Here is a 23,290-nt window from a genome sequence, read left to right on the forward strand (position 1 = left end):
ACAATTATTGTCATATAGTTATTTGAACTATTTGTATATAGAAGGGTTCAACAAATATATTTTGCATGGAATAAAGTAATAAAATTACTTCATCCAGAAGGTCTTTTAGTATTCTTTTTGTGTTTCTTAAATTTGGGGGGAGAGTGAAGAATTTTTACTTCCTAAAGTTTTCCCAAGAAAGGATTTATTTACTAAACTGTAAGACCCTCATTCATCCAAGTTTTTTTTTTTTTTTTTTTTTTTTAAGACAGTCTTGCTCTGTCCCCCAGGCTGCAGTGTTGTGGCACAATCTCGGCTCCCTGCAACCTCTGCCTCCTGGGTTCAAGCGATTCTCCTGCTTCAGCCTCCCGGCAGTTGAGTACAAGTGCCCGCCACCACACCCGGCTAGCTTTTGTATTTTTAGTAGTCACAGGGTTTCACCATGTTGCCCAGGCTGGTCTTGAACTCCCAACCTCAGGTGATCCCCCCGCCTCGGCCTCCTAAAGTGCTGGGATTACAGGCGTGAGCCACTGCGCCCAGCCTCATCCAAGCTTTTGGGGTTAATTTATCGTGAGACAGTATTTTCAGTAACTTTTATAATTTACATAGTGCCTTATTGTAAAAAAATGAAGACAAGAATCAAAAGCAGGCAATTAGCTGAGCGCGGTGGCTCAATCCCAGCACTTTGGGAGGTTGAGGCGGGCAGGTTACCTGAGATAGGGAGTTCAAGAGCAGTCTGACCAACATGAAGAAACTCCATCTCTACTAAAAACATACATAATTAGCGGGGCATGGTGGCACATGCCTGTAGTAATCCCAGCTACTTGGAGGCTGAGGTAGGAGAATTGCTTGAACCCGGGAGGCGAAGGTTGCAGTGAGCTGAGATTGCGCTATTGCACTCCAGCCTGGGCAACAATCTCAAAAAAAAAAAAAAAAAAGCAGGCAACTTATTTGGAGTTCATAAAACAGTACATTTAAATTGATTTTCTGTGTTTGAGCTAAAGAGTAGGTATAAGAATATTTCAATCGTTCTTCAGTGAATGTACTGCCACTGAAATTTCTACTATCTGTGTGAAATAACAAAATCTAACAATTTTACTGGCCATTGATACAAATTTAGGCTGTCTCTCCCCTTAATATGTAGATCTAAAGATTGCAGAGGATTTTTAGATTATCTGGGTTTTTTATTTTTAAAAAGATACCCTGCTTTTAGTAGCACTTGTTAAAAAAATAAGAATGACAACTTTCCTAAGGTCTTAAGATTTATACCTTCTGCCTTTTATTCCACATTGTAGCTTATCCAAGCTTTCAAATTTTCATATCTGTAATTCAGCTTAGATATTTTTATAATGGTCATAAGTTAAAGGTTAATAATCCTTTACAGGAGACTCTAACAGGTAAATTACTTTTCTTAAGGTATACTGATGTTTTAGCAGGTGAGCCAAAACCATCTAAAAGTAGGCACAAACTAAAACTTCTATCGTGTAACCTTTAAAATGAACTGATACATGCTGTTATTTATTACAGAAGTAATAAAAACAAGCTAATAAACTACTACTAAAAGTTAAAATGAAGGGCTAACAGTCCTTTAGTTATTAGTGTTCTAGTCATTATTCCAGAAGTAATTTTAGAGAAAGAGGGAACAGTTGTTATACCAGTGGCAAATAAAAAAAAAGCAGAAAAGAGTAATGCTTCTGTTTGACCACCCTCCATCCAATGTTTCACATACTCTTGGTCAAATGTCTGCAACAGATAAGAAATAAAATGACTTAAATATTACCTCCAATAAAAATGACTTTTAGAAGATATTTCAGAGAGCAAATACATGATGTTCTCTAGAGCAAAACAAATTACTTAAAAAATATCCATTTTCAGGATTAATCCACGGAATCGTTTTCCTGTTAGTTACATAATATAGTTATCTGTACCATCCATATTTCTCCATATAAAATTTATACAATATGGCTAAAAGCAACACAAAAATATGTACAAAATTATGTCAGTGAGTGTAATCTTTATCAATAACACCTTCAGGTTCCTAGGTTCTAATTCATTAATGACTGTATTTAATAGGGTAGCCTCTGAAAATACTGCAGACACCCAGAAATTCCAGATAACTTATTATTTAACCCCTGAAATTTAGTTTATTGGGCTATGAACAAGATAATGAAGATTTAATGATGTGAAAAAAAAATTTCAAATTAAAGTGATCCAAAAAGGAAAAGTTGACTTAACATCTAGTAGAATTCTCTAGGCAATATTCAACCTTGAAAGCTTCAGTAGGAATCTGCCTTACTTCTAACTAATTGTATACCAGGTATAGCTGGCAATTAGCTGTATGCTTCACTGAGAGAGAATATTGAATCATTTATTAAGCAAACCTTATTTCTCCCAAAATTTAATATTAGCTTCAACTTCCTAAAACCACAATGACATTAATAGTAACTTATACATTAGCCATTAAATGAATTATTCACTTGTATATTTGCTCAAATAAAAATGCATACACAGAAGAAAAAAAATACATGCTACAATATGGATGAACCTTAAAAACACTACGCTAAGTGAATAAAAGCCAGTCATGAATGACCATGTATTATATAATTTCATTCATATGAGATGTCCAGAACAGAGAAATATACAGAAACAGAAAACAGATGAGGATTGGGATCATCCAATATCAGTATTACTATTATTATTAGCATAGGAATAGCTACAATGTGTGGGGTTTCTTTTGGGGCAATGAAAAAGTTCTGTAACTGCGGTGATAGTGCTCCTATCTGTGTATTGAATGTACTAAAAACCATTAAATTGTATAGTTAAAAAATGTCTATGTGGATAACTGAAAATCGTTTGCATCTATAGAGGAAAAATAACTACACAATCGAAACATAATTTGGAAGACATAAAAACAGATTTATAATCTTTGTTCCTTGCTGATGTCTTTCCCACTGGTTTAGAGAGAGAAGAAAAATTCTGCCTGTCTAGGATCTTGTTTCACTCATACTAGTTATGAATTCCTACCTTCCCTCTTATTACTCAACCCACTGAGTTCTGGTTCCCACCATCCTATTCCAAATGTTAAAACGGCCAACAATTTCTAACTTCCGAATCTAATGAATTATTTTTGGTACTTGTTTTGGAAAACCTCTTTAATCATGTTTTCCCTCTGTTCTCACACCAACACAACAACTATCAACAGAGAAGACTTCTGTGGCCCCAAATACGTGGCGATTTCTCTCCACCAGCAAGCAAGCAAGCAATTCTGTAGGGGACACAGCTGGGTGTCCTCCAATTCAATTCTGACACTCTATACCTGGAGATAGTGTCAGATCCCACAGTTTGGGGCTCAGTCCCCAAGACTGCCCCACTTCAGACACCAGTTCCAAGTCTAGACCTCTGGAACTTCTGACTACTGGCTTCAAGTTGGGGTTCCCATGACCCCTGCTTTGGATTCAACTAGTTTGCTGGAGCGGATCACAGAACTCAGGGAAACACTTATATTTGTTGGTTTATTATAAAGGATACAGATGAAGAGATGCATACAACGAAGTATGGGGGAAAAGGGGCGGAGCTTGCATTCTTTTCCTGGAGGCTGCCATCCTCCAGGAACCTCCATGTGTTCAGCTATCTGGAAGCGCTCTGAACCTGTCCTTTTGGGTTTTTATGAAGTCTTCATTATGTAGGCATGACTGTTGAGGAGACTGACCTTCACCAATCTCCTCATCCAGGAGGTTGGGAGCAGGGGCTGAAGTCCCAACCCTCTAATCATGCCTTTGTCCTTCCAGTGACCAGCCTAATCTGATATCTTGAAGCTATCAGTCAACATTAGCATACAAAGAGATAGCTCTTTGGAGATTACAGGCATTTTAGTTGTAAGCTAGGAAACAGGGAGGAAGACGAAATATATACATTTCACAACCGTACAATACTTCTATTTTCATATCCCTCTGTTATTTTATTTTAATTAAATAATTCATTTATTTTGAGATGGAGTTTTGCTCTTATTGCCCAGGCTGGAGTGCAATGGCGTGATCTCAGCTCACTGCAACCTCCACCTTCCAGATTCAAGCAGTTCTGCTTCAGCCTCCCAAGTAGCTAGGATTACAGGCATGCATTGCCCAGCTAATTTTTGAATTTTTAGTAGAGACGGGGTTTCACCATGTTAGTCAGGCTGGTCTTGAACTCCTGACCTCAGGTGATCCATTGTCCTTGGCCTCCCAAAGTACTGGGATTACCCGCATGAATCACTGCGCAAGTCCCCTCTGTTATTTTATTTTCTGTGTAACTGTTCCCTTTTGGTTGAGTTTCAGGACAAATGTTCTCAGGATTCCTCTGCTCTCTCTCTCTCTCTCTCTTTAGAGATGGGGTCCAGCCTGGAGGGCAGAGGTGAGATCATAGCTCAGTGCAGCCTTAACCTCCAGGACTCCAGTAATCCTCCCACCTCAGCCTCCTGAGTAGCTGGGACTACAAGCACATGCCACCGTGCCCTGGTTTTGCTATCTTTAGTACTTGGCCGTTCTGTTCTACTCTACTGTCCCCATTGCCTTTCCATATACAAATGATCATCAAGTCCTGCCATGATACTTCCTAAACATCTTTCAAATGTGTCTTTTCCTCTCCATTCTTTTCTATGGTCTCCTAGCCACTGTCTTTGTTTACAGTTATTTCTGCCAAAATAATCTTTCTAAAACACCAAAGTAATCTTTCCAAAACACAAATCTCATTATGGCATGGCCCTATTTAAAATCCTGTAACTACTCCTTAACTTGGCATGTCATACTCAGTATTTCTCGACTGATGCACTAATAGCATTTCAAGATAATTTTTCATTGTTTATCACTGTTTCGTAGGTATTTTTAGCATCCCTGGCTTCCCAGCAGCACTCTGCACTCACTGGGACAATCAAAAGGTCCCCTCACATTTCCTCACTGCCAGGGTGTTATTATCCCATGTTGACGATAGTTGGATATGACCTATGCTTCATACCTCACCAGTACCTTTACTGTCACCTTCTTTTTGTTTGAGACAGAGTCTCGCCCTGTCGCCCAGGCTGGAGTGCAGTGGCGCATCTCTGCTCACTGCAAGTTCCGCCTCCTGGGTTCACACCATTCTCCTGCCTCAGCCTCCTGCATAGCTGGGACTACAGGTGCCCACCACCACGCCCGGGTAATTTTTTGTATTTTTTTTTAGTAGAGACGGGGTTTCACCATGTTAGCCAGGATGGTCTTGATCTTCTGACCTCATGATCCGCCTGCCTCAGCCTCCCAAGGTGCTAGGATTACAAGTGTGAGCCACCATGCCTGACCTTTACCGTCAGGCATGGTGGAATAACTTGCCACATGCTTGTGAGAGTCAGAGGGTACAATCTTATCTTTCCTTGAATACAACACTTCCTCTCACATAACTATGCCTCGGCAGTCCTCTAGTCCTCTAGTCTCTCTATCTGGAATGCCCTTCCCATGCTTCTCTGTATGGACAGCTCCAATTTAAAACACTCTTAATTCAAGATTCAGGTTAGGCACCACCTTTTCAGTGACACATTCCCAAATCCTTTCAGAGGTTGGGGCCCTTTTCTGGCTATTACAGCATCTGTAAACCTCTTTTATATTTGTTTTATTTTAATTATCATGTGTTTTTTTCTAGTACAGAGACAGTGAATACTGTAGGGTCAGAGCTGTTATGTAAAACCTTTTCATATCTATGATGTTTACTTAGCACAATGCTTGGCACATGGTTAGAGATGTTCAACAGACTCATAAATTTATCTTTCTGTTGGGACTACTGAGGAATAAACTTGAACTGGAGGAAAAAAAGTCAAGCAGAGTTGCCTATATTATCTCTAAATCCTTACCCATAATCCTTCAGCTCCTATTAGAGACAGACCACTTTTCATTTTGGTAATCCTCTTTGGGGTTGATATTAAACACAAAACAGAAAATCAAGGTAGTACTGAAAACAATACCTCCTGAATGAAAACAAGTTATCTTGAAGCAAGACTGTATGAGATAAACAATTCTCTTATCTTCCATGTGCCCATATCTAGTGACATCATTTTTATTTCAGTGTATGTCAAATACCTACTACTCTGGAAAGCTAACATCTAGAGGAAGATTTCTTCACCTTGGCATCTTTCACTCTATGAAAGTGTTGGTCAGATAATTTGTGGGTAGCCATTTTTGTAGGGAGAATGTCTCAAAGTGGTTATGAGTTGCCAAAAAATTTAAAAATTATTCATTTAGTAATCTGACAAAATGAAAGATTTCACAATTAAAGTATTGACTCAAATAAACAACTCAAAAATCTTTGGGTTGATGGTTTATAAACTCAGCAAGAAGGAACAAAAACTTTGCATTTAAAAAGTTCAAAAACTCATTATAAGTGAATACACTAAGTTCTTATTTGGTTGAGTGCACTATGGTGAGATACCTATTTTTCTTTTTTCTCATGACTTAATGGTATATGTCTAACTCAATTAAGAGCCTAAATATCTTAGTGATTCTGTATTTCCCAAAATTCATACATCATGGTGACATGCATAATGCAAAAAGATATTTATATATTTTCATATACTAGACCAACAACACCTTCGCCCTAAAAAACTAAAATGTTTCTGGTGTACTTCAAATATCTGCAATCTTATTCTATTACTCTAACTCAGTAATGAAAACATATATAGCAAAATTATGGTACTCTAGAAGCAATGGAAACCTTATAAATTTAATTTTTACCTGGGATTGTTTTTTAATGTATTTACTAAAAATTCATGTAGATCTATGCCAGTTGAATCAGTGTATTCTTGACTGGAATCTAAAAAACAACAACACAAAAACCCAGTATAAAGTTGTTTGAAAACAAGTCCCATTCCCTTTTACACATGATGTATATCTTAAATAAAACAAGATGCCCCACATTGAAAAAAATTTGACAAAGTAGGAAAAGTTACAATGAACTCCGGTGACCACAATTTTTCTATTCCCATATAATGTGCATGACATGAGTTTATATAACTGCATATCCATGCACATTTTTAAAAAAAATTAACCTCTCACATGTGGCTGTTTAATTTCCTCTAAATTCTTTAAAGATCCTTTTTTACTCACCACCATCTCATGTTCAAAATGCCTCCATGGGTGAAAAATTTAAATGATTTACATAATTAACTACATTTGTAGCAAATTAAGACAGCTTAGTTCAGATATGAATATAATGGAGGCAATAATATGGAGGTAGATATAAATTTTAGTTGTGAAAGAATTTGATTCTTATGACGTCTGTTACTACCGGCTTGCTTTCAAAATACTTTCAAATATTCGTGCTATCTTCTCCTTAAATGTAATACCCTTATACTATTTATAATACTGGTCAACATAACTGGGGTTTTAAATTTAAAAAGCATTTCTATTGATCTGCAATGCTAGGTAATAGTGAAGACCTTCCAAACTTATAAAAGAATATTACTGGATACTCAATACTACGACATCAGCTCTTTGTATCATAAGGAATTCAAGAGTGATAGTATTCTTAGTGGAATCAATATAAAAATTATAATGACTGTAGTATTTTACTATGAGTGAGGGACCAGTAAGAGATTAAGATATTTACCTTCCTCAATGTCTGTTATGTGTTACAGTTTTTGGCTGAAACGTCTTACTGATATATGGAACTGTGTTAAACCATTTTGCCCAGGTGAGTAAGTACTGTATCATCCTTCCAGTCTGTTCTGTGTCATTTTACATAAAGATATACTACATATAATTATTCGAGGGGTAAAGGATGGAATTACTGATAGCAAAATTATTTTTTTGTAAAAAAACAAAAGAACTGCAAACCTCTTGATAACATTTTTCTGGGCAACTTATCACTGGCCTTTTCTTTTTCTGCTTCATCTTTTGAAGGCTTCTCTTCTTTCTCAAATGATTGTGTTAACTGGATCTGAATTTTCTCCTGTTGGAAGGCAAAGTCAATTATTCAATGAAAATACAACATAATTCATTTAATACCACACATTTATATTTTTTGAGTGACATAAAATTGCAGAGAGAAAAAAAGATTATTTTACCCAACTGGATTCTTTAAACTAAAAAACAACTTAATAATACTGTACCACTTCTATCAAAAACTTTATATAAAATGTTAAAATTCATGTTCTGAATTGAATATATCAATTAAAACAAACCCTCAAGATTATTATGGAGAAAATAAATGTTTCCTATTATAGTTTAAGTGCATCAACTTGTAAAATCCCTGGAGGATGAGAATTCAGGTCTTCTTAACCTATTTTTGCAAGGAAGATGCCAACCAAGAGCATTATTATCATCAATCATGACAATACGAATGTATAAGTGTCAAGCCAATGATTAATAAAAATTAGGTTTCTGAGTATCCATTATCATCACACATCCCTTCATTCTCCTACCATATAAAAATATAAGTACAAAAATTTCCGAAATCAACGGCACACAACTTTATTTCCTTTTTGAGATTTATATATCACTGTCAATCCTTCGATCACCACAGTTGTTTAGAAAGATTTCAAACAAAATTGTATCCTTATAGATATGTAATGTTTAATTGTAAAGTAACCACATTCTGTAAGACTGAAAGGAGAATTCACATTTTACTTTAAAAGCAATGCCATTACATGTAATTCCAGAACCCAAAGGGATTACCAGAAATTAATCCACACAGAGAGAAAAGGCAAAAATCATGTAGCTCTTTTTACTTAGGTAAAGTTGTAAAGAAAGCTATAATAAATTCTACACCAGTTTTACTAAAGATAAAGGGGTAGCCTATTTTTAGACTAAATTATACTGTTGTTCTACAGTCATGAAAACCATCAATCAGACACGTAGATTTTTTACCACAATAGGACTGCTATCTGCTATTTTAATCTCTTTTCTTCTTCTCAATTCATCATACCAGTTCAAATTTGTGTTCATAATATAGGGTAAATGATGCACATTGGCAGTTTTCACTAGGATGACAAACACTTGCTTTATGCACTCTCTGTCTTGTTTACCAAAGACACTGGCAACTTCCTTATACTCATCAACCAGGAAGTAATTCTTCTTACTGTGATTCATTTTCCAACCCACTTTCTTTACTCTTTTCATAACTGCAAAACAGGTATCTAGAAATGAATCTCAGAACTATTTTTCAGAAGTATAATATTTAGAAGTTTTCCTGACTTGTAATTTCTATTCTGGTTACTCAAGAGGAACCCAATGAAAGCCAGGCCGGGAGAAAAGATTTCACACTACCCCCTCTTAGATCTTCACTAAAAGGTACTTCCAGTAACTAGCAGATTTCATTTCTAAGCTCTCCTCAAAAAGCCATACATTTTAATTACAGATATTAAACTATTTTATCAAAATGAACTATATTTTTAAAATCTTGTAAGTTTAATGTACTGAGGCCTGTCTTCAGTTGGCCTAGTTTTCAGTAGCGATACAAATAAGATATATTTTAAACACTGAAGTCCTTATATACAAAATATTCAGACTATAAATAACTGGAATAATAGCTACCTCTCCATAGGAAGCTGCAATTCCTTTACTCTTCACTCTGTCAATGACATCTGTTATTGAGGTCACTTCCCTCTCACAAGCTCTCATCAGATACCAAGTGACATCTCTCTCTTAATTGCCTCTCAACTTTTTGAATAATGAGTTTTATTCCAGATTAATTCCTCAAAAATCACATTCTGAATCAAGCAAATTAGTTGGAAAGTGTGTCTACCATCAAGGATTAGATACTAGTACCTTTCATGAGAAATAATTTATTTTCCAATTTCCACCCAGGTGCAATTTATTTATCTCAAGGCTTGGAAAAAGACTTCTTACTAGAAGAAGTATCTTTTATTCAGAAGATTTTATTCATAGGCAATTATCCAAAAAGAAAAAGCTTATTGGATTTAAGAGAAACTGAGAAAGAATATATTAAGGGAAATAACTGAGTTCTGATATAGCTTCTTTAGTCATTACCCACATGCCATAATTCATCTTTTTGAACTGCCAACACAAAAAATCATCTATGATCAATAATGTATCTATCAATACACAACATATATTCCTGTTATTTTTTCCTCATATAAATTTTCACTAGCCAAATTTAGTACCATAACAGGTACTCAAGATTTTTCAAATAGGTAAAACGCACTACAAAAAACAAAGGTCATGATACAGCTTTTGATTTTTCAAAAATTACACACTTTTTCTGTATTAACAGATTTATGAATGCCTGACCCTTCTTTCCTCAATCTCTTTTGACTGTCATGAGGCTAAGATGGTGTAACATCTGTTTTTTGGTCAACAGAACGAATAAATGAATTTTCAAAAACATTACAGTACCTACTACTCCATCCCAAGCAGGTGTATTCTTTACTCTGACTTGTACAAAAGATCTTTTTTTTTTCCTTTTTTGAGATAGAGTTTCGCTCTTGTCACCCAGGCTGGAGGGCAATGGCGCAATCTCGGCTCCCTGGAACTTCTGCCTCCTGGGTTCAAGCTATTCTCCTGCCCCAGCCTCCTGAGTAGCTGGGATTACAGGCTTGTGCCACCACGCCCGGCTAATTTTTGTATTTTTAGTAGAGACGGGGTTTCACCATGTTGGCCAGGCTGGTCTCAAACTCCTGGCCTTAAATGATCCACCCACCTCAGCTTCCCAAAGTGCTGGGATTACAGGCGTGAGCCACTGTGCCTGGCCAAAAGAAATTTTAAAAAGTGGTGTTTCAAAAAAAAATTTTAGCAATTTTTTTTTTCTTTTTTTTTGGAGACGGAGTCTCTATCTGTCGCCCAGGCTGGAGTGCAATGGCACGATCTCGGCTCACTGCAAACTCTGCCTCCCAGGTTCACATCATTTTCCTGCCTCGGCCTCCCAAGTTGCTGGGACTACAGGCGCCTGCCACCACGACCAGCTAATTTTTTGTATTTTTAGTAGAGACAGGGTTTCACCGTGTTAGCCAGGATGGACTCGATCTCTTGACCTCGTGATCCACCCGCCTCGGCCTCCCAAAGTGCTGGGATTACAGGCGTGAGCCACTGCGCCTGGCCTTGATTTTTTTTTTTCCAGACTAAAGTATAGCTGTCCAGTTTTCTTACAGTAATGCAAAAGCCAAAGGTTTGAAAATGTTCTCCAGGCAAGGATTTAGTAAATATTTAGACTGTATTTCTGCTTTTTGCTAGAAAGTCTATTTCATTGCTAAAATGTATCTATTTTATCAAATAAATGCATACAGCTACCTCCTATGTAGATACATTAAAAAAAAAAAAATCGGCTAGGCACGGTGGCTCACCTGAGCTCAGGAGTTTGCAGCCAGCCTGGCCAACATGGTGAAACCCCGTCCCTACTAAAAATACGTGGTGGTAGGTGCCTATAATCCCAGCTATTCGGCAGGCTGAGGCAGGAGAATCACTTGAACCTGGGAGGCGGAGGTTGCAGTGAGCTGAGATCGCACCATTGCACTCCAGCCCGGTCAACAAGAGTGAAACTCCATCTCAAAAAAAATAAAATAAAATAAAAATAAAAATAAAAACAAAAAAAAAATTCATAAATTAATTTTCAACCTTGTGTTTCTGATGCAAAGAAATGTCAAAGCAAACAGATTTTAAAGTACATTTCATTGACAACAATCTATTTCAAAACATTTTCCTTGCATTTTCAAGCAATAAAATGTAGTGCTTTTCAAAAACAGTACATATTCTAAATATGTGACAACTATCCTCAATATCTGTAAAAGGCTTTTGAGGGTATCATGTAAATCAAGGGAAAGTACAACAATTTTAGTTTGAATCACCTAATGCATAATGATAATTACTTTACAAAAAAGATGTACATGTCATGGATCAGTCATGGCTTCTTAAATAACCACAAAATTGCCCAAATTCCTTGCAAACTGTCTGTTGGGATAAAGGAGTATTTTCAGTTGCTCAAACTCTTATTAAGTAGAACAAGCCAGTAGGCAAAGTTATTACAAGATAAACATTGGTAAGGGGTCCAAAAATATCTATGCATAAATATACAGATGTAACATGAGACAGAGATCAACCCATGGCTGAGATTAACAGAAAAGTAGTTACAGCATTAAAAATAATGTAAGGGACAAACTAAATGGTTTGCCTAAACCTCAGTGTTCTAAATTTTACAAGAATAGACATGTGAGAAATCAGAAGTACTAGATTATTATTAAAGAGCCAAGCTAATATGAAAATTGGTTTCACCATGTATTCAGGTTACATTAAATAACCTGTCAAGAAGAAGTCTTGGCTAGTCTCTTTACATACAAGCATTAAGTATCTGACAAATTTCTAAAAGATAAAATTAAAAGGGATTTCACCACAATTATATTCACTGGAAGTGCTACCTTAACATTTTTTAACTTTATAAAAACTAATTTATAACTTTCTTAAAGCCACATTCCTAATTAGTTACATGATTCCTAAGTTTTTCCAGAAGAGAAATCATTGCTCTAAGCCTTAGACTGAAGCAAAGAGGTTTTCTAACGTTTCATGTATATCTTGGGTGCCAAGTATTATTGAATCAGTTTCATTTCGTCAAAATAAAACAAATATAACAACACAACTTAAATCATATATAAAAATTCTCCAGTTCCACCATGTCTTGAAATAACATTTGTTTTGCTTTTTTACCTGGTTCTCCTGTGATATCTCTGGTGCAGGTGGTGGTGGAGATTCTTCACACACTGCAAGGCTCCGAACTAGCTTTAACTTTGAGCTTGACTAAAGAGAAGTATTTATAATTAACACTACATTTCAGAAATCTAGGGCATATCCAAAAGCCCCCTAGAAAGAGTTTCTAAGTTTCTTCATAGTTTCTGCCATGTATAACAGTAGATGAAATGTGCAAGTTAAATATATCATTAAACACTACTAAAAGCCTTTGTTAAGGAGGAAAACAAACAATTGCAGTTTTGAAAATTATAGCAATAGAAAGAATGGGAATAATTCCAACTTCATATCCCAAAGAATGGTGAGAAAGCGATTTTCTCTACAGATAAAGAACCATCAAGATAAAAAAAGCAATGCACAAAAGCGACTAGGCAAGACAAAAATCCCAAATAAAACAAAATAAGCTTTCTGCCCCCCATAAAATATGAAAGAACTAAACTGAATGTAGTGCTATATGAAAACAAGGATTTATCAAGCATGACGGAAGGCCCTTGGCATGCCAGCACACCAAAATATTTACTATACCTTAGACCTTTTTCCTGTCTGTCCAAATGACTGCAATGGCCGCTGAATATACAAGAAAGATTTGTATTAAATTTCATACTGAAACAGAAAATTTGCTTCTTAATTCATACTCCTAAACCACAGAAAAACTAACTGTGCATAAAGTATGAAAAGTGAGGAAATCAAAGTTGGTTTCAGTAAAAGAGTACTGATTCCTCCCAGAAGCACACTTGCAGAAGATTCTTTAAAATCCTGGTAGGTTGGCATTTTTATTATTATTTTTCTTTCTTAGGCATTTTTCTTTAAATCAGCAAATAGCCACAATTTCTGTGTTGAGTACAATGGAACTTATATGGTGACTTCTTAGTAGTGAAATAAAAAAAATATACTTCATTATTTTACCATATATTATAGTTTAGCCAAGGTTAAGGAAAAACAACAACACACAAAAACCAGCAGTTTAAGGTAGATACACTCTGAAAAGTTCTAAACTTAATAAGAATGTTTCAAATGCACAGTGAGTCAGAGTCCAATCACAAATCTACTGAGGTGTTTCAACACTGTATGAAGTACACCACCAGTTTATTAGTGATGGAAACCTATTCATCAGGTCTGAGGTGAGTCAATGAAGCAGAAAGGAAGAAAAAAGGGCAGACTTCCAATACGGATATCCAGCATGACTGATAGGCCGACCATCAGTCACATGATTGGAGAACGCTGTAAGGCAAACTAATTCATGTTTGTGATACAAGCTTTGGTTTGGGAAACCAGCTGAAGCACCTGTGAGCCAGAGCCACATAGGTTTTAAACAAACCACAGCCAGATAGGTTTTAAACATTCTTTCCTACATTCCTTCCTTCTGTCTGTCTGTCCTTCCTTCCTTGTGTTCTTCCTTCCTTCCATCCTTCCTTCCTTCTGTCCTTTCGTCCTTCCTTCCTTTCATTCTTTCTTCCAATTTTCCTCCCCAAACCCAACACCAAATAGTACATGGTCCAAGTATCTACCATTTTTACTTCTTAACATGAGGGAGCCAGTCTGGTACCAAACATAAAACAGATACAAAATCCTTAATATCCAGACTAGTATGCTTTACATTAAAAACAATAACAACAACAAAAACCCATCATTTTATTTCAAAAAGGCCTTCCTTGTAGAGTCAACAGAAACAAGAGTCTACATATCAGTATGTCCTGTTTCCATTTTGAGCCAAAAGTCCTTCAAAATTAAAAAGCACTGTACTCTTGGGATTTTAACCCTAGATTACACAAACTACAGAATAACAACAAAAGGAAAATAGAAAAAATAAAGGAAAAATAATTTTGTTCCTTATATAGAAGAAAATAGTATGCGTGTGCACACATGCATATGGCAGTGCTGCCTAAGAGGGCTTCTGCATGTTGGTATTGCCTTGTTTTTACCTACTCTCTAACTTGTTCAAGAGGATTTCTAATTACCCGTAACTCACATCTAACAATGTAAGTAAAATAAGTTATGCTTACCATCTAGATTAGGTGGTAGATGCCACCATCTCTAGGGCTTACAGGAAAAAAAATAAGTGGGAGAAAAGCAACAGGTGAATAACTATGAAAATGCACATAACTAAATGAGTTCTGAGGAAGCAGAAGGGAAAATAATTTGTGACTTACTCCCAGTCCTCTGCTTTAATTTCTTGTAATTTTAAGTATCACTAGTATAAAATCTTCTATTAAAAATTCTAAAATGAAAGGGGTCATTAACTGGCAATGTAAATCCTGTACTCATATGCAAAAGAGCTGGACTTAAATTTTTGAATTTGCTTCTTATTAGTGGGTAACTATGGTCAAATTACTTCGGTTTACTTTTACCTGTCTGAAAGTTCATACTGTTTGCACTAATTCACAGGATTCTTGAAAGGATTCAATGAAAGCGTAGCTAATAAAGGGGCTTCGAAAACTCTAAAGTGTTATAAATGTAATTGATTATTAAAGGTTAGGAACTGACCATATCAGAAAACTAATGTGCTGCCTCTGCTTATTAGCAATGAGATTAAGATAAATTACTTAATCTAACAAATGCTAATTTTAAAAACATCTATAAAATGGGGATGCTGTAATGCTTGAGAATATTCATAGACTCACACATGTATTAACTATCTCACTTTTAATCTACAAGGAGGCTTTGATGAAAATGAGGAAAAGATAAAGGAAGATACAGAGAAGTAAAATTATCTTAATTTGACTTCATTTAATAAACATGTTTTAGGTTCCTGCTGTACCCCAGACATTGTGCTAGGCACTAGGGCTATGAAGATGAATAAGACATGGTTCCTGGTCTTAAAGACCTCACAGTCCAGAATCAGTTACTAAAGTCAAACGGAACCCCAGATCTTCAGAATCTTAGTCCAGTGCAATTAATACCTTTAAAAAAACTTTATTGTGGATTAAATTCTACCTGAGGTAGACAGAATTCTAAAGATGGCCCAAAAGATTCCCACCCACTGGTTATTTAATCAAACACAAATCAAGGTACTGCGGAGAAAGGATTTTGCGCTTTTTTTTGTTTCGTTTTGTTTTGAGACTAAGTCTCACTCTGTTGCCCAGGCTGCAGTGCAGTGGCATGATATTGGCTCACTGCAACCTCCGCCTCCCAGTTTCAAGCGATTCTCCCGCCTCAGCCTCCCAAGTAGCTCAGATTACAGGTGCCCGCCACCATGCCCCACTAATTTTTGTATTTTTAGTAGAGACAAGGGTTTCACTGTGTTGGTGAGGCTAGTATCAAACTCCTGACCTTAAGTGAGCGGCACGCCTTGGCCTCCCAAAGTGCTGGAATTTCAGGTGTGAACTACCATGCCCTGCTGGATTTTGCATTTGTTAACTAAGCTCCAAGCCAGATGATCTTAAGATACAATCTAAGATTCAGGTGAGTCTGATTCAATCAAGTGAGCCCTATAAAAGCTGAGACTTTTTCTCTGGTGGGAGCATGGTGCCAAGTCAGAGAGATTTAAAGCGTGAGAAGGACTTGACATACTATTGATGGCTTTGAAGATAGAGGGGCCATGTAAGGAGGATTATGAGTAGCCTCTTGGAACACAGTGGCCTTTACTGACAACCAGCCAAAAAACAGGACCTCAGACCTACAGCTTCAACAAACTAAGGTGTGTCAACAACTGGAATGAGCTTTGAAGTAAATTATTTCCCAAAGTCTTGAGAAAACACAGAACCCTAAACGGCAACCCAGATGGGCCCACTGTGAGCTGATAACGGGTGTTGTTTTTTAAGCCTCTATGTTTGTGGTAATTTTTATGCAGCAATAGAAAACTAATACACTACTATATAAATAAACTATAAATTGCCAAAGTGGATTATTCAATAACATAATTTATTTAGAAATTATATGTACTAGAAAATATGCCATACACACACAACAAAGCAGGGAATACAAGTTGTTTATTAAAGTAAACATACTTTATTTCATATTTTTTAATCTACTTGGCAGCCAGATTTGGCTTTAAATAGGAATTCCCTCTATTTGATATGTAATTATTTTAAAAAAGGATTTTATTATTTAGAGCACACTTCTCACCCTTAGCAGAATTTCACGGTCACAGTAAAAATTTAGCAGCTTGTTTAATAGACCTGTATTAGTCCAGAGAAATGCTATCTAAATTAGAATTTAGAAGGCTTAGGGACAAAGTCCCCAATTTATAATTTACGTTGTTTTATACTGAAGTATAAAACAGGAACTAGGCCAAAAAATGGGTGCAGAATATGAAACATCCTTAATACAATTTCAGTTTGAAATTGATACTAATATGTTGTCAGAGCTACCAGCTACTAGAATTTGGAGAACAACTGAAGAAAACAGAGCAATCCTTATGAGTTATATATGCATTAGCACAAAAATAACCAATTAAATATCACTCAACTAACAAAATCTGACATTTAAAAAATAGGAATAATTTTCTCTTTATAATTAATAATTGTTATGAAGAAAAATTATAATGGTTGCACCCTTTCAACCAGACTCAAAACACCTTGAAGTGCTTACAAATTCTCAGTACTTTTCTAGGTAATAGTAAAGACTAGTGGCAATTATAAGGAGGATAATGAATTAAAATGTTCCATGTCTAGTTAAGGTCAGGGCAGTAAAAATAATAGATGCCAGGATGCTAATTTCTACTGGAATAAAAGAAAAATACAAAGTTCCCTGAGCTAGGAGAGCTATTTTAAAAATCCATAAGCCAAACACAATCACTAATTTGTTTTTAACATTTAATCCTTTGAGCCAGAAAGCACAGAGTTAAGTATTCGAAGGCCTGACTCTTAGATTCTAATACAAGTATGTGGAGAAAGTCACAAACTATCTGGTTTATAGTTATTCCTTATAATAAATGAAGATACAGGATCATCCCATCCTGCTGATGGTGTACATACAAATTATCCAAAGAAGTACAAACTGTGTAAGTATCCAAAGCATTTCTACAACTACAAGATGTAGCCAACATCTTTACACATCACAAGAAAGCACCGTGAAAAGTAAATGTGCTTAAAAGAGCTACCATATGTGCACATGACCCAAGTTCAGTAGAAAGAGCACCAAATCCTAGAAATAATTATAAAAATATACTATGGAAAATGTATTGTAAGTTTTAAAAAGTTGAACTCATTCAATATTAATAAAAACAATAAAAATACAGCATACAGATATAGAACTTAATAGAAATAAAACTACCGTACTGAAAATGTGGGGAGGTTATATTAAAAGTAAGTTTTACTCTTTATTTTATTACTAAAGAAAAAATCTATCTTGCATGACAATAAAGGGACAAATCTTTGAGAAGCCACATAATCGTGCTATTGCTAATAAATAGTAACAATTATGATAATTATTAAAACATTGTTAACAGCACCTACCATTTGCCAGGCTCTATGTACTAGGTACATTACATATATCTTTTTTTTTTTCTGAGACAGGCTCTGACTCTCACCCAGGCTGGAGTCCAGTGTCACAATCACAGCTCACTGCAGCCTTGATCTCCTGGGCTCAGGTGATCCTCCCACCTCAGCCTCCTGAGTAGCCGCCAAGCCTGACTAATTGTGTTTTCTGTAGAGAAGGGGATTTGCTATGTTGCCTCAACTGGTCTCACACTCCTGGACTCAAGCATTCTGCTTGCCTCGGCCTCCCAACGTCCTGGAATTATAGGCGTGAACCACTGCGCCTGGCCATCTTTGTTTTTTTTGTTTTAAATTTAGTTTTTTTAAGGGAGAGGTCTTACTGTTGCCCAGGCTGGAGTGCACTGGTGCAATCCTAACTCACTGCAGCCTCGAACTCCTGGACTCAAGTCATCCACCCGCCTCAGCCTCCCAAGCAACTGTGACTACAAGTGTGTACCGTGACACATGGCTAATTTTTTTATTTTTATTTTTTGTAGAGACAAAGTCTTCCTGTGTTGTCCAGGCTGGTCTCAAAGTCCTGGACTCAAGCAAACCTCCTGCCTTGGCCTCCCAAAGCGCTGGCATGAGCCACCATGCTTGGCCACATACATCCTTTTAATCTTTGTTTGACAAACAGGAAATAGCTAAGATTATTATTTGAATGATTTTATATAAAGAGACTTTTATTCAGTCCTTAAAAAAAAACACTTCATTTCTTAACAGATTAATGAAATAAGATAATTGCTTCATCAATACTTTCCAAGCAAATGAGGGAATTCGTTATGTATCGCCCTCATTGTCAAAGAAGTGTGGCATTGTGTTCTGAACTTTTCTGACAGCCTTATTAGATTCATTGCTTTCTTGCCCAAACCCCTTTTAAAGAAACGCATTGGAATTAACTTGAGGGACACAAGACGTAAGAGTCTCATCTTGATTATCGAAGGGCTTACTACTGAAACAGAATATACACAATATGTACTTTAGCCAACTCTGTGTGTGGAAAATTGACTCATGTATGTCAGAGATATTCACTGACTCTGGCACACAAGGCCTAGTTTCTAACAAAAATCAGCTCTCTTATTTTCTCCATGACAAGGGTTACCAACACAATGTGGACTCGCTATCCTATTGTTAATAATAATGTGGAGGAGAGGCATTGTTTGAACTGTTCCCAAATATGTTTTGAATTGTGTGTACATACACATGTATACAGATGAACACCCCTGGACAAACTATTTAAGTACAAAGATACAATTGTAAAAGAATGGGAAAGTTGAGTTTGAACCTTTAATAAGCAGAGCACAGGGTTCTGAATTTTATATTTAAAATAAATGACTGTAAATATCAACACAAATAATTTACCCTAAGTTTATTATTATTATTATTTTTTAAGACAGGGTCTTACTCTGTCACCCAGGCTGGAGTAGAGTGGCACGGTTTCAGCTCACTGCAACCTCAATCTCCCTTGCTCAAGCAATTCTCCCACCTCAGCCTCTCGAGTAGCTGGGACTACAGGTGCATTTAACCACACCCAGCTAATTTTTGTATCTTTTTTTTGGTAGAGACAGGGTTTCGCCATGTTGCCCAGGCTGGTCTTGAATTCGAGCTCAAGTGATCTGCTTGCCTCGGCCTTCCCCAAAGTGCTGGGATTACAGTTATGTGCCACCACACCAGGCTAATTTAGTCTAAATGTAATCTGAAAAACCTATCTGTGAAGAAAATCAAACAATGGAGACCATCAGTGAGTTATACACAGGAAATCAAAGCAAATACTCCCCACCATCCAATTAACCCATGTTAAAGATTAGGGATACTCACAGTCTAACAAAACATATTTTTCTGGATTTAGAAACCTGGAATCCACCACCCCAAACCTTCCAAATGTTTCATAAAAATACAAAGCCTGAAATGTACCTCCACATTCTCAATAGGAACAGTGTGTGGCAGTAGAAAAATTCCTAACCAAAAACCTGTCAGATAATTATCTGAGGCCATAATCAACAATTCAGAACAACTCCAAGGCAATTATGTGGGAAAGTTAACTTCCTGACATTAATGCACACAGATTTCTTGAATTAGCTCTAAAGTATTAAATTCTTACGAAAGTAATCCTAAAACTTCTATAAAAGATTACAGTCCAAAACAAAACCCTGAATAAGAAACACAACATTTTTTAAAAGTAGAAAGAGAAAACTAGTAAAAGTAGAAAACACAAGTAGAATTATTTATAAATTAAATGGTCAAAGAGCTCTTTGAGATAATCTCTGCTTGGAACCACCTGAGATGACATGTAATGTCTGTTGGCCTCTCTCTAGTTTGATGGAATTATTTTTTATGCAAACACTATCCTTAACAGAAAGAAAATCATAAGGTCTCTTCATAGTACAAAAGAGGCTGTAACATCCCTTAATTAAAAATGACTTCACTCAAAATGTATATAATAAAAGTGCAGTTTTTTTTTATATAAATGAATGAAATGAATGCTTCTTTTGGAAGGTAAACATTTCTGTTTCCTTTAATCACTTTAAATATTACTATGCTGAAGCAAGGTAACAGACGTAAGTTATAATATTCATGGTAGCTGATTTTCAGAATGAGAGCCAAGTAGAGAATAATCTTGTCACTCTATTAGAATAAAGTAACAGTTTATTCAAAAATCTCAATAGAAAACCTACATTATTTGCTACATACATCCAAACTTATGAGTGAAAAATAGCAGTTGCTATTTAAGATGACAACCTTTAGGCAGTACCTTAGACGTGCCAAAGGAAGATGAAATATCTGGTAGTATGTTAGAATAGTTAACTCCACATTAAGTTAAAGGTAACTCCGTATTAACCAGACTTTTTAAAACAAAACACTTATTCCCTGCTGATGCTTAAAAAGTTAACTTTGTTTTACAATATTTTAAATGAAAACACAGAAGAAACCAATTTTCCAGTTTTATTGACTTCCAATTCTGAATTTCCATTAAATCTGTTCTATACAAGGTATTTCAACTGTACACCCCTTGCCAGGCACCTTGGATGAAGGCATCTTGGGCCTCAAAAGCTCAAAGTAGAGTCAGTATTCTTACATATAATACATTATTATTATTATTATTATTTTGAGACAGAGTCTCGCTCTGTCACCTAGGCTGGAGCGCAGTGGCATGATCTCAGTTCACTGCAACCTCCACCTCCCAGGTTCAAGTGATTCTCCTGCCTCAGCCTCCCAAGTAGCTGGGATTACAGGTGTGCACTACCATGCCCAGCTAATTTTTTTGTGTTTTTAGTAGTGACGGTGTTTCACCATGTTGGTCAGGCTGGTCTCGAACTCCTGACCGCGTGACCTGCCCACCTTGGCCTCCCAAAGTGCTGGGATTACAGGCGTGAGCCACCGCGCCCACCCCATGTAGTAAATTATTAATAAATATTTGAATAAAAAATGAATATGGCATTCACCAGATTAACATAAAATAAATTCTCACATTTGCTTTTTCCTTCCTCCCAAATCGTTACATTTACTACGCTATAGGAAACACGAGGTTAAAGACCATACTCATGTTTGTTTACTATGGTATTTCCTTGGTAAAGAAGAGATTTTCAATAAAAGGTTTGGGTCATGTGGGAAATTTTCTTATACTACAAACAACTGGGTCATGATGCAAAAGTGGTCATCAGAATGTTCTTGTGGCATACTGCCAAGGGCAACACAACAGATATGGTAGGAAATGCAATAACCCAAGTTAATGACTTGTTGATAAGCATGATCTAGGAGAAGAAACATTAGGTGTAGAAAAGAGGCTAAAATGAAGTATTTTATTATTTCAATCACAAATGCAATAGAATTTTAGCAGATTTTCTCTGATGCAATCAGGACACTGGCATGCTGCCATCACTGAGTGTACTGATTACAGGCATGGCAATTTTTTGTTGTTTTAAAAAGTGCTATTAGTAAAAACGACTGGGAAAAAAATATGTTATTCCTCTCAATTTCTTAGATGATTACCACTTGACTATAAGTGGGGCCTAAATGCTTTTTTATAGCTAGAGGAATTGCTATCATTGTCTAACCTGGTGTCTGGTACATAATAGGGAAAAAAGACAGTTTTTGACTGAATGAAAGAATGAGAAAACCTTTAAAAACAGGTTTCTTGGCCAGGAGTGGTGGCTCACGCCTATAATCCCAGCAGTTTGGGAGCCCAAGGCGGGCGGATCATGAGGTCAAGAGATCGACACCATCCTGGCCAACACGGTGAAACCCTGTCTGTACAAAAAATACGAAAATTAGCTGGGCATGGTGGCGCATGCCTGTAGTCCCAGCTACTTGGGAGGCTGAAGCAGGAGAATCGCTTGAACCCAGAGGCGGAGGCTGCAGTAAGCCGATGTCACGTCACTGCACTCCAGTCTGGTGACAGAGTGAGACACCGTCTTAAAAGGAAAAAAATAGCACACCCCCCCCCACCTCAAAACCAGGTTTCTTTACTTTAAAAAAGTGAAGCTAAAAAAGAAAACACAAAAGAAAAAAAAGCAAAGCTATAATTTTTGGCTTATAGCCTTCAAAGTCTTTAGCATACAGAATGATAGAATATTATCTCCAAAAATAGAATTCTTTAATTGCAAAACAAAATTAAAACATTGTTAAAACAATTTTTAAAAATTTTTTTTCTTTTTTTTTTTTTGAGACGGAGTCTCGCTCTGTCGCCCCCAGTGGCGCGATCTCGGCTCACTGCAAGCTCCGCTCCCAGGTTCACGTCATTCTCCTGCCTCAGCCTCTGGAGTAGCTGGGACTACAGGCGCCCGCCACCACGCCCGGCTAATTTAATTTTATTTTTTTGAGACGGAGTCTTGCTCTGTTGCCAGGCTGGAGTGCAGTGGCGCGATCTCGGCTCACTGCGACCTCTGCCTCCTGGGTTCAAGCAATTCCCCTCAGGCTCCCTGGTAGCTGGGACTACAGGTGCGTACCACCACACCCGGCTAATTTTTTGTATTTTCACTAGAGTTGGGGTTTCACCATGTTGGTCAGGTTGGTCTCAATCTCCTGACCTCATGATCTACTCACCTCGGCCTCCCAAAGTGCTGGGATTACAGCCACCACTCCCGGCCTAAACAATTTTTTTTTGAATAACTTTTTGTGGTAGTTTAAAGGTGGCTACAAATTCTTTCCTACTGAGAGGTAGGGTCTAATTCCCCATCTTCTGGCCTGGCTTTAATGACTTATGTC

The 23,290-nt window shown here is 36.7% G+C and overlaps 1 protein-coding gene across 4 annotated transcripts in view; it reads right to left on the reverse strand.

Moving 5' to 3' along the window:
* The window catches only part of R3HDM1 (R3H domain containing 1), a 201,970-nt gene that overhangs the window by 101,555 nt on the left and 77,125 nt on the right, over window positions 1-23,290 (reverse strand). For 2 of the 4 annotated variants that reach the window (XM_011970278.1, XM_011970277.1), the window contains exons 4-7: window positions 13,194-13,235; window positions 12,630-12,719; window positions 7,812-7,926; window positions 6,711-6,789 (exon numbers count right to left, since the gene is read on the reverse strand). In XM_011970278.1, coding sequence (XP_011825668.1) covers window positions 6,711-6,789; window positions 7,812-7,926; window positions 12,630-12,719; window positions 13,194-13,235 — 326 coding nt within the window. The remainder of the gene's footprint in view (window positions 1-6,710; window positions 6,790-7,811; window positions 7,927-12,629; window positions 12,720-13,193; window positions 13,236-23,290) is intronic. The other 2 variants (XM_011970280.1, XM_011970279.1) reach the window with 1 other exon arrangement.

The sequence above is a fragment of the Mandrillus leucophaeus genome, unplaced genomic scaffold (genome assembly GCF_000951045.1).
Source record: "Mandrillus leucophaeus isolate KB7577 unplaced genomic scaffold, Mleu.le_1.0 Scaffold94, whole genome shotgun sequence".
In the NCBI taxonomy this organism is placed as follows: Eukaryota; Metazoa; Chordata; class Mammalia; order Primates; family Cercopithecidae; genus Mandrillus; species Mandrillus leucophaeus.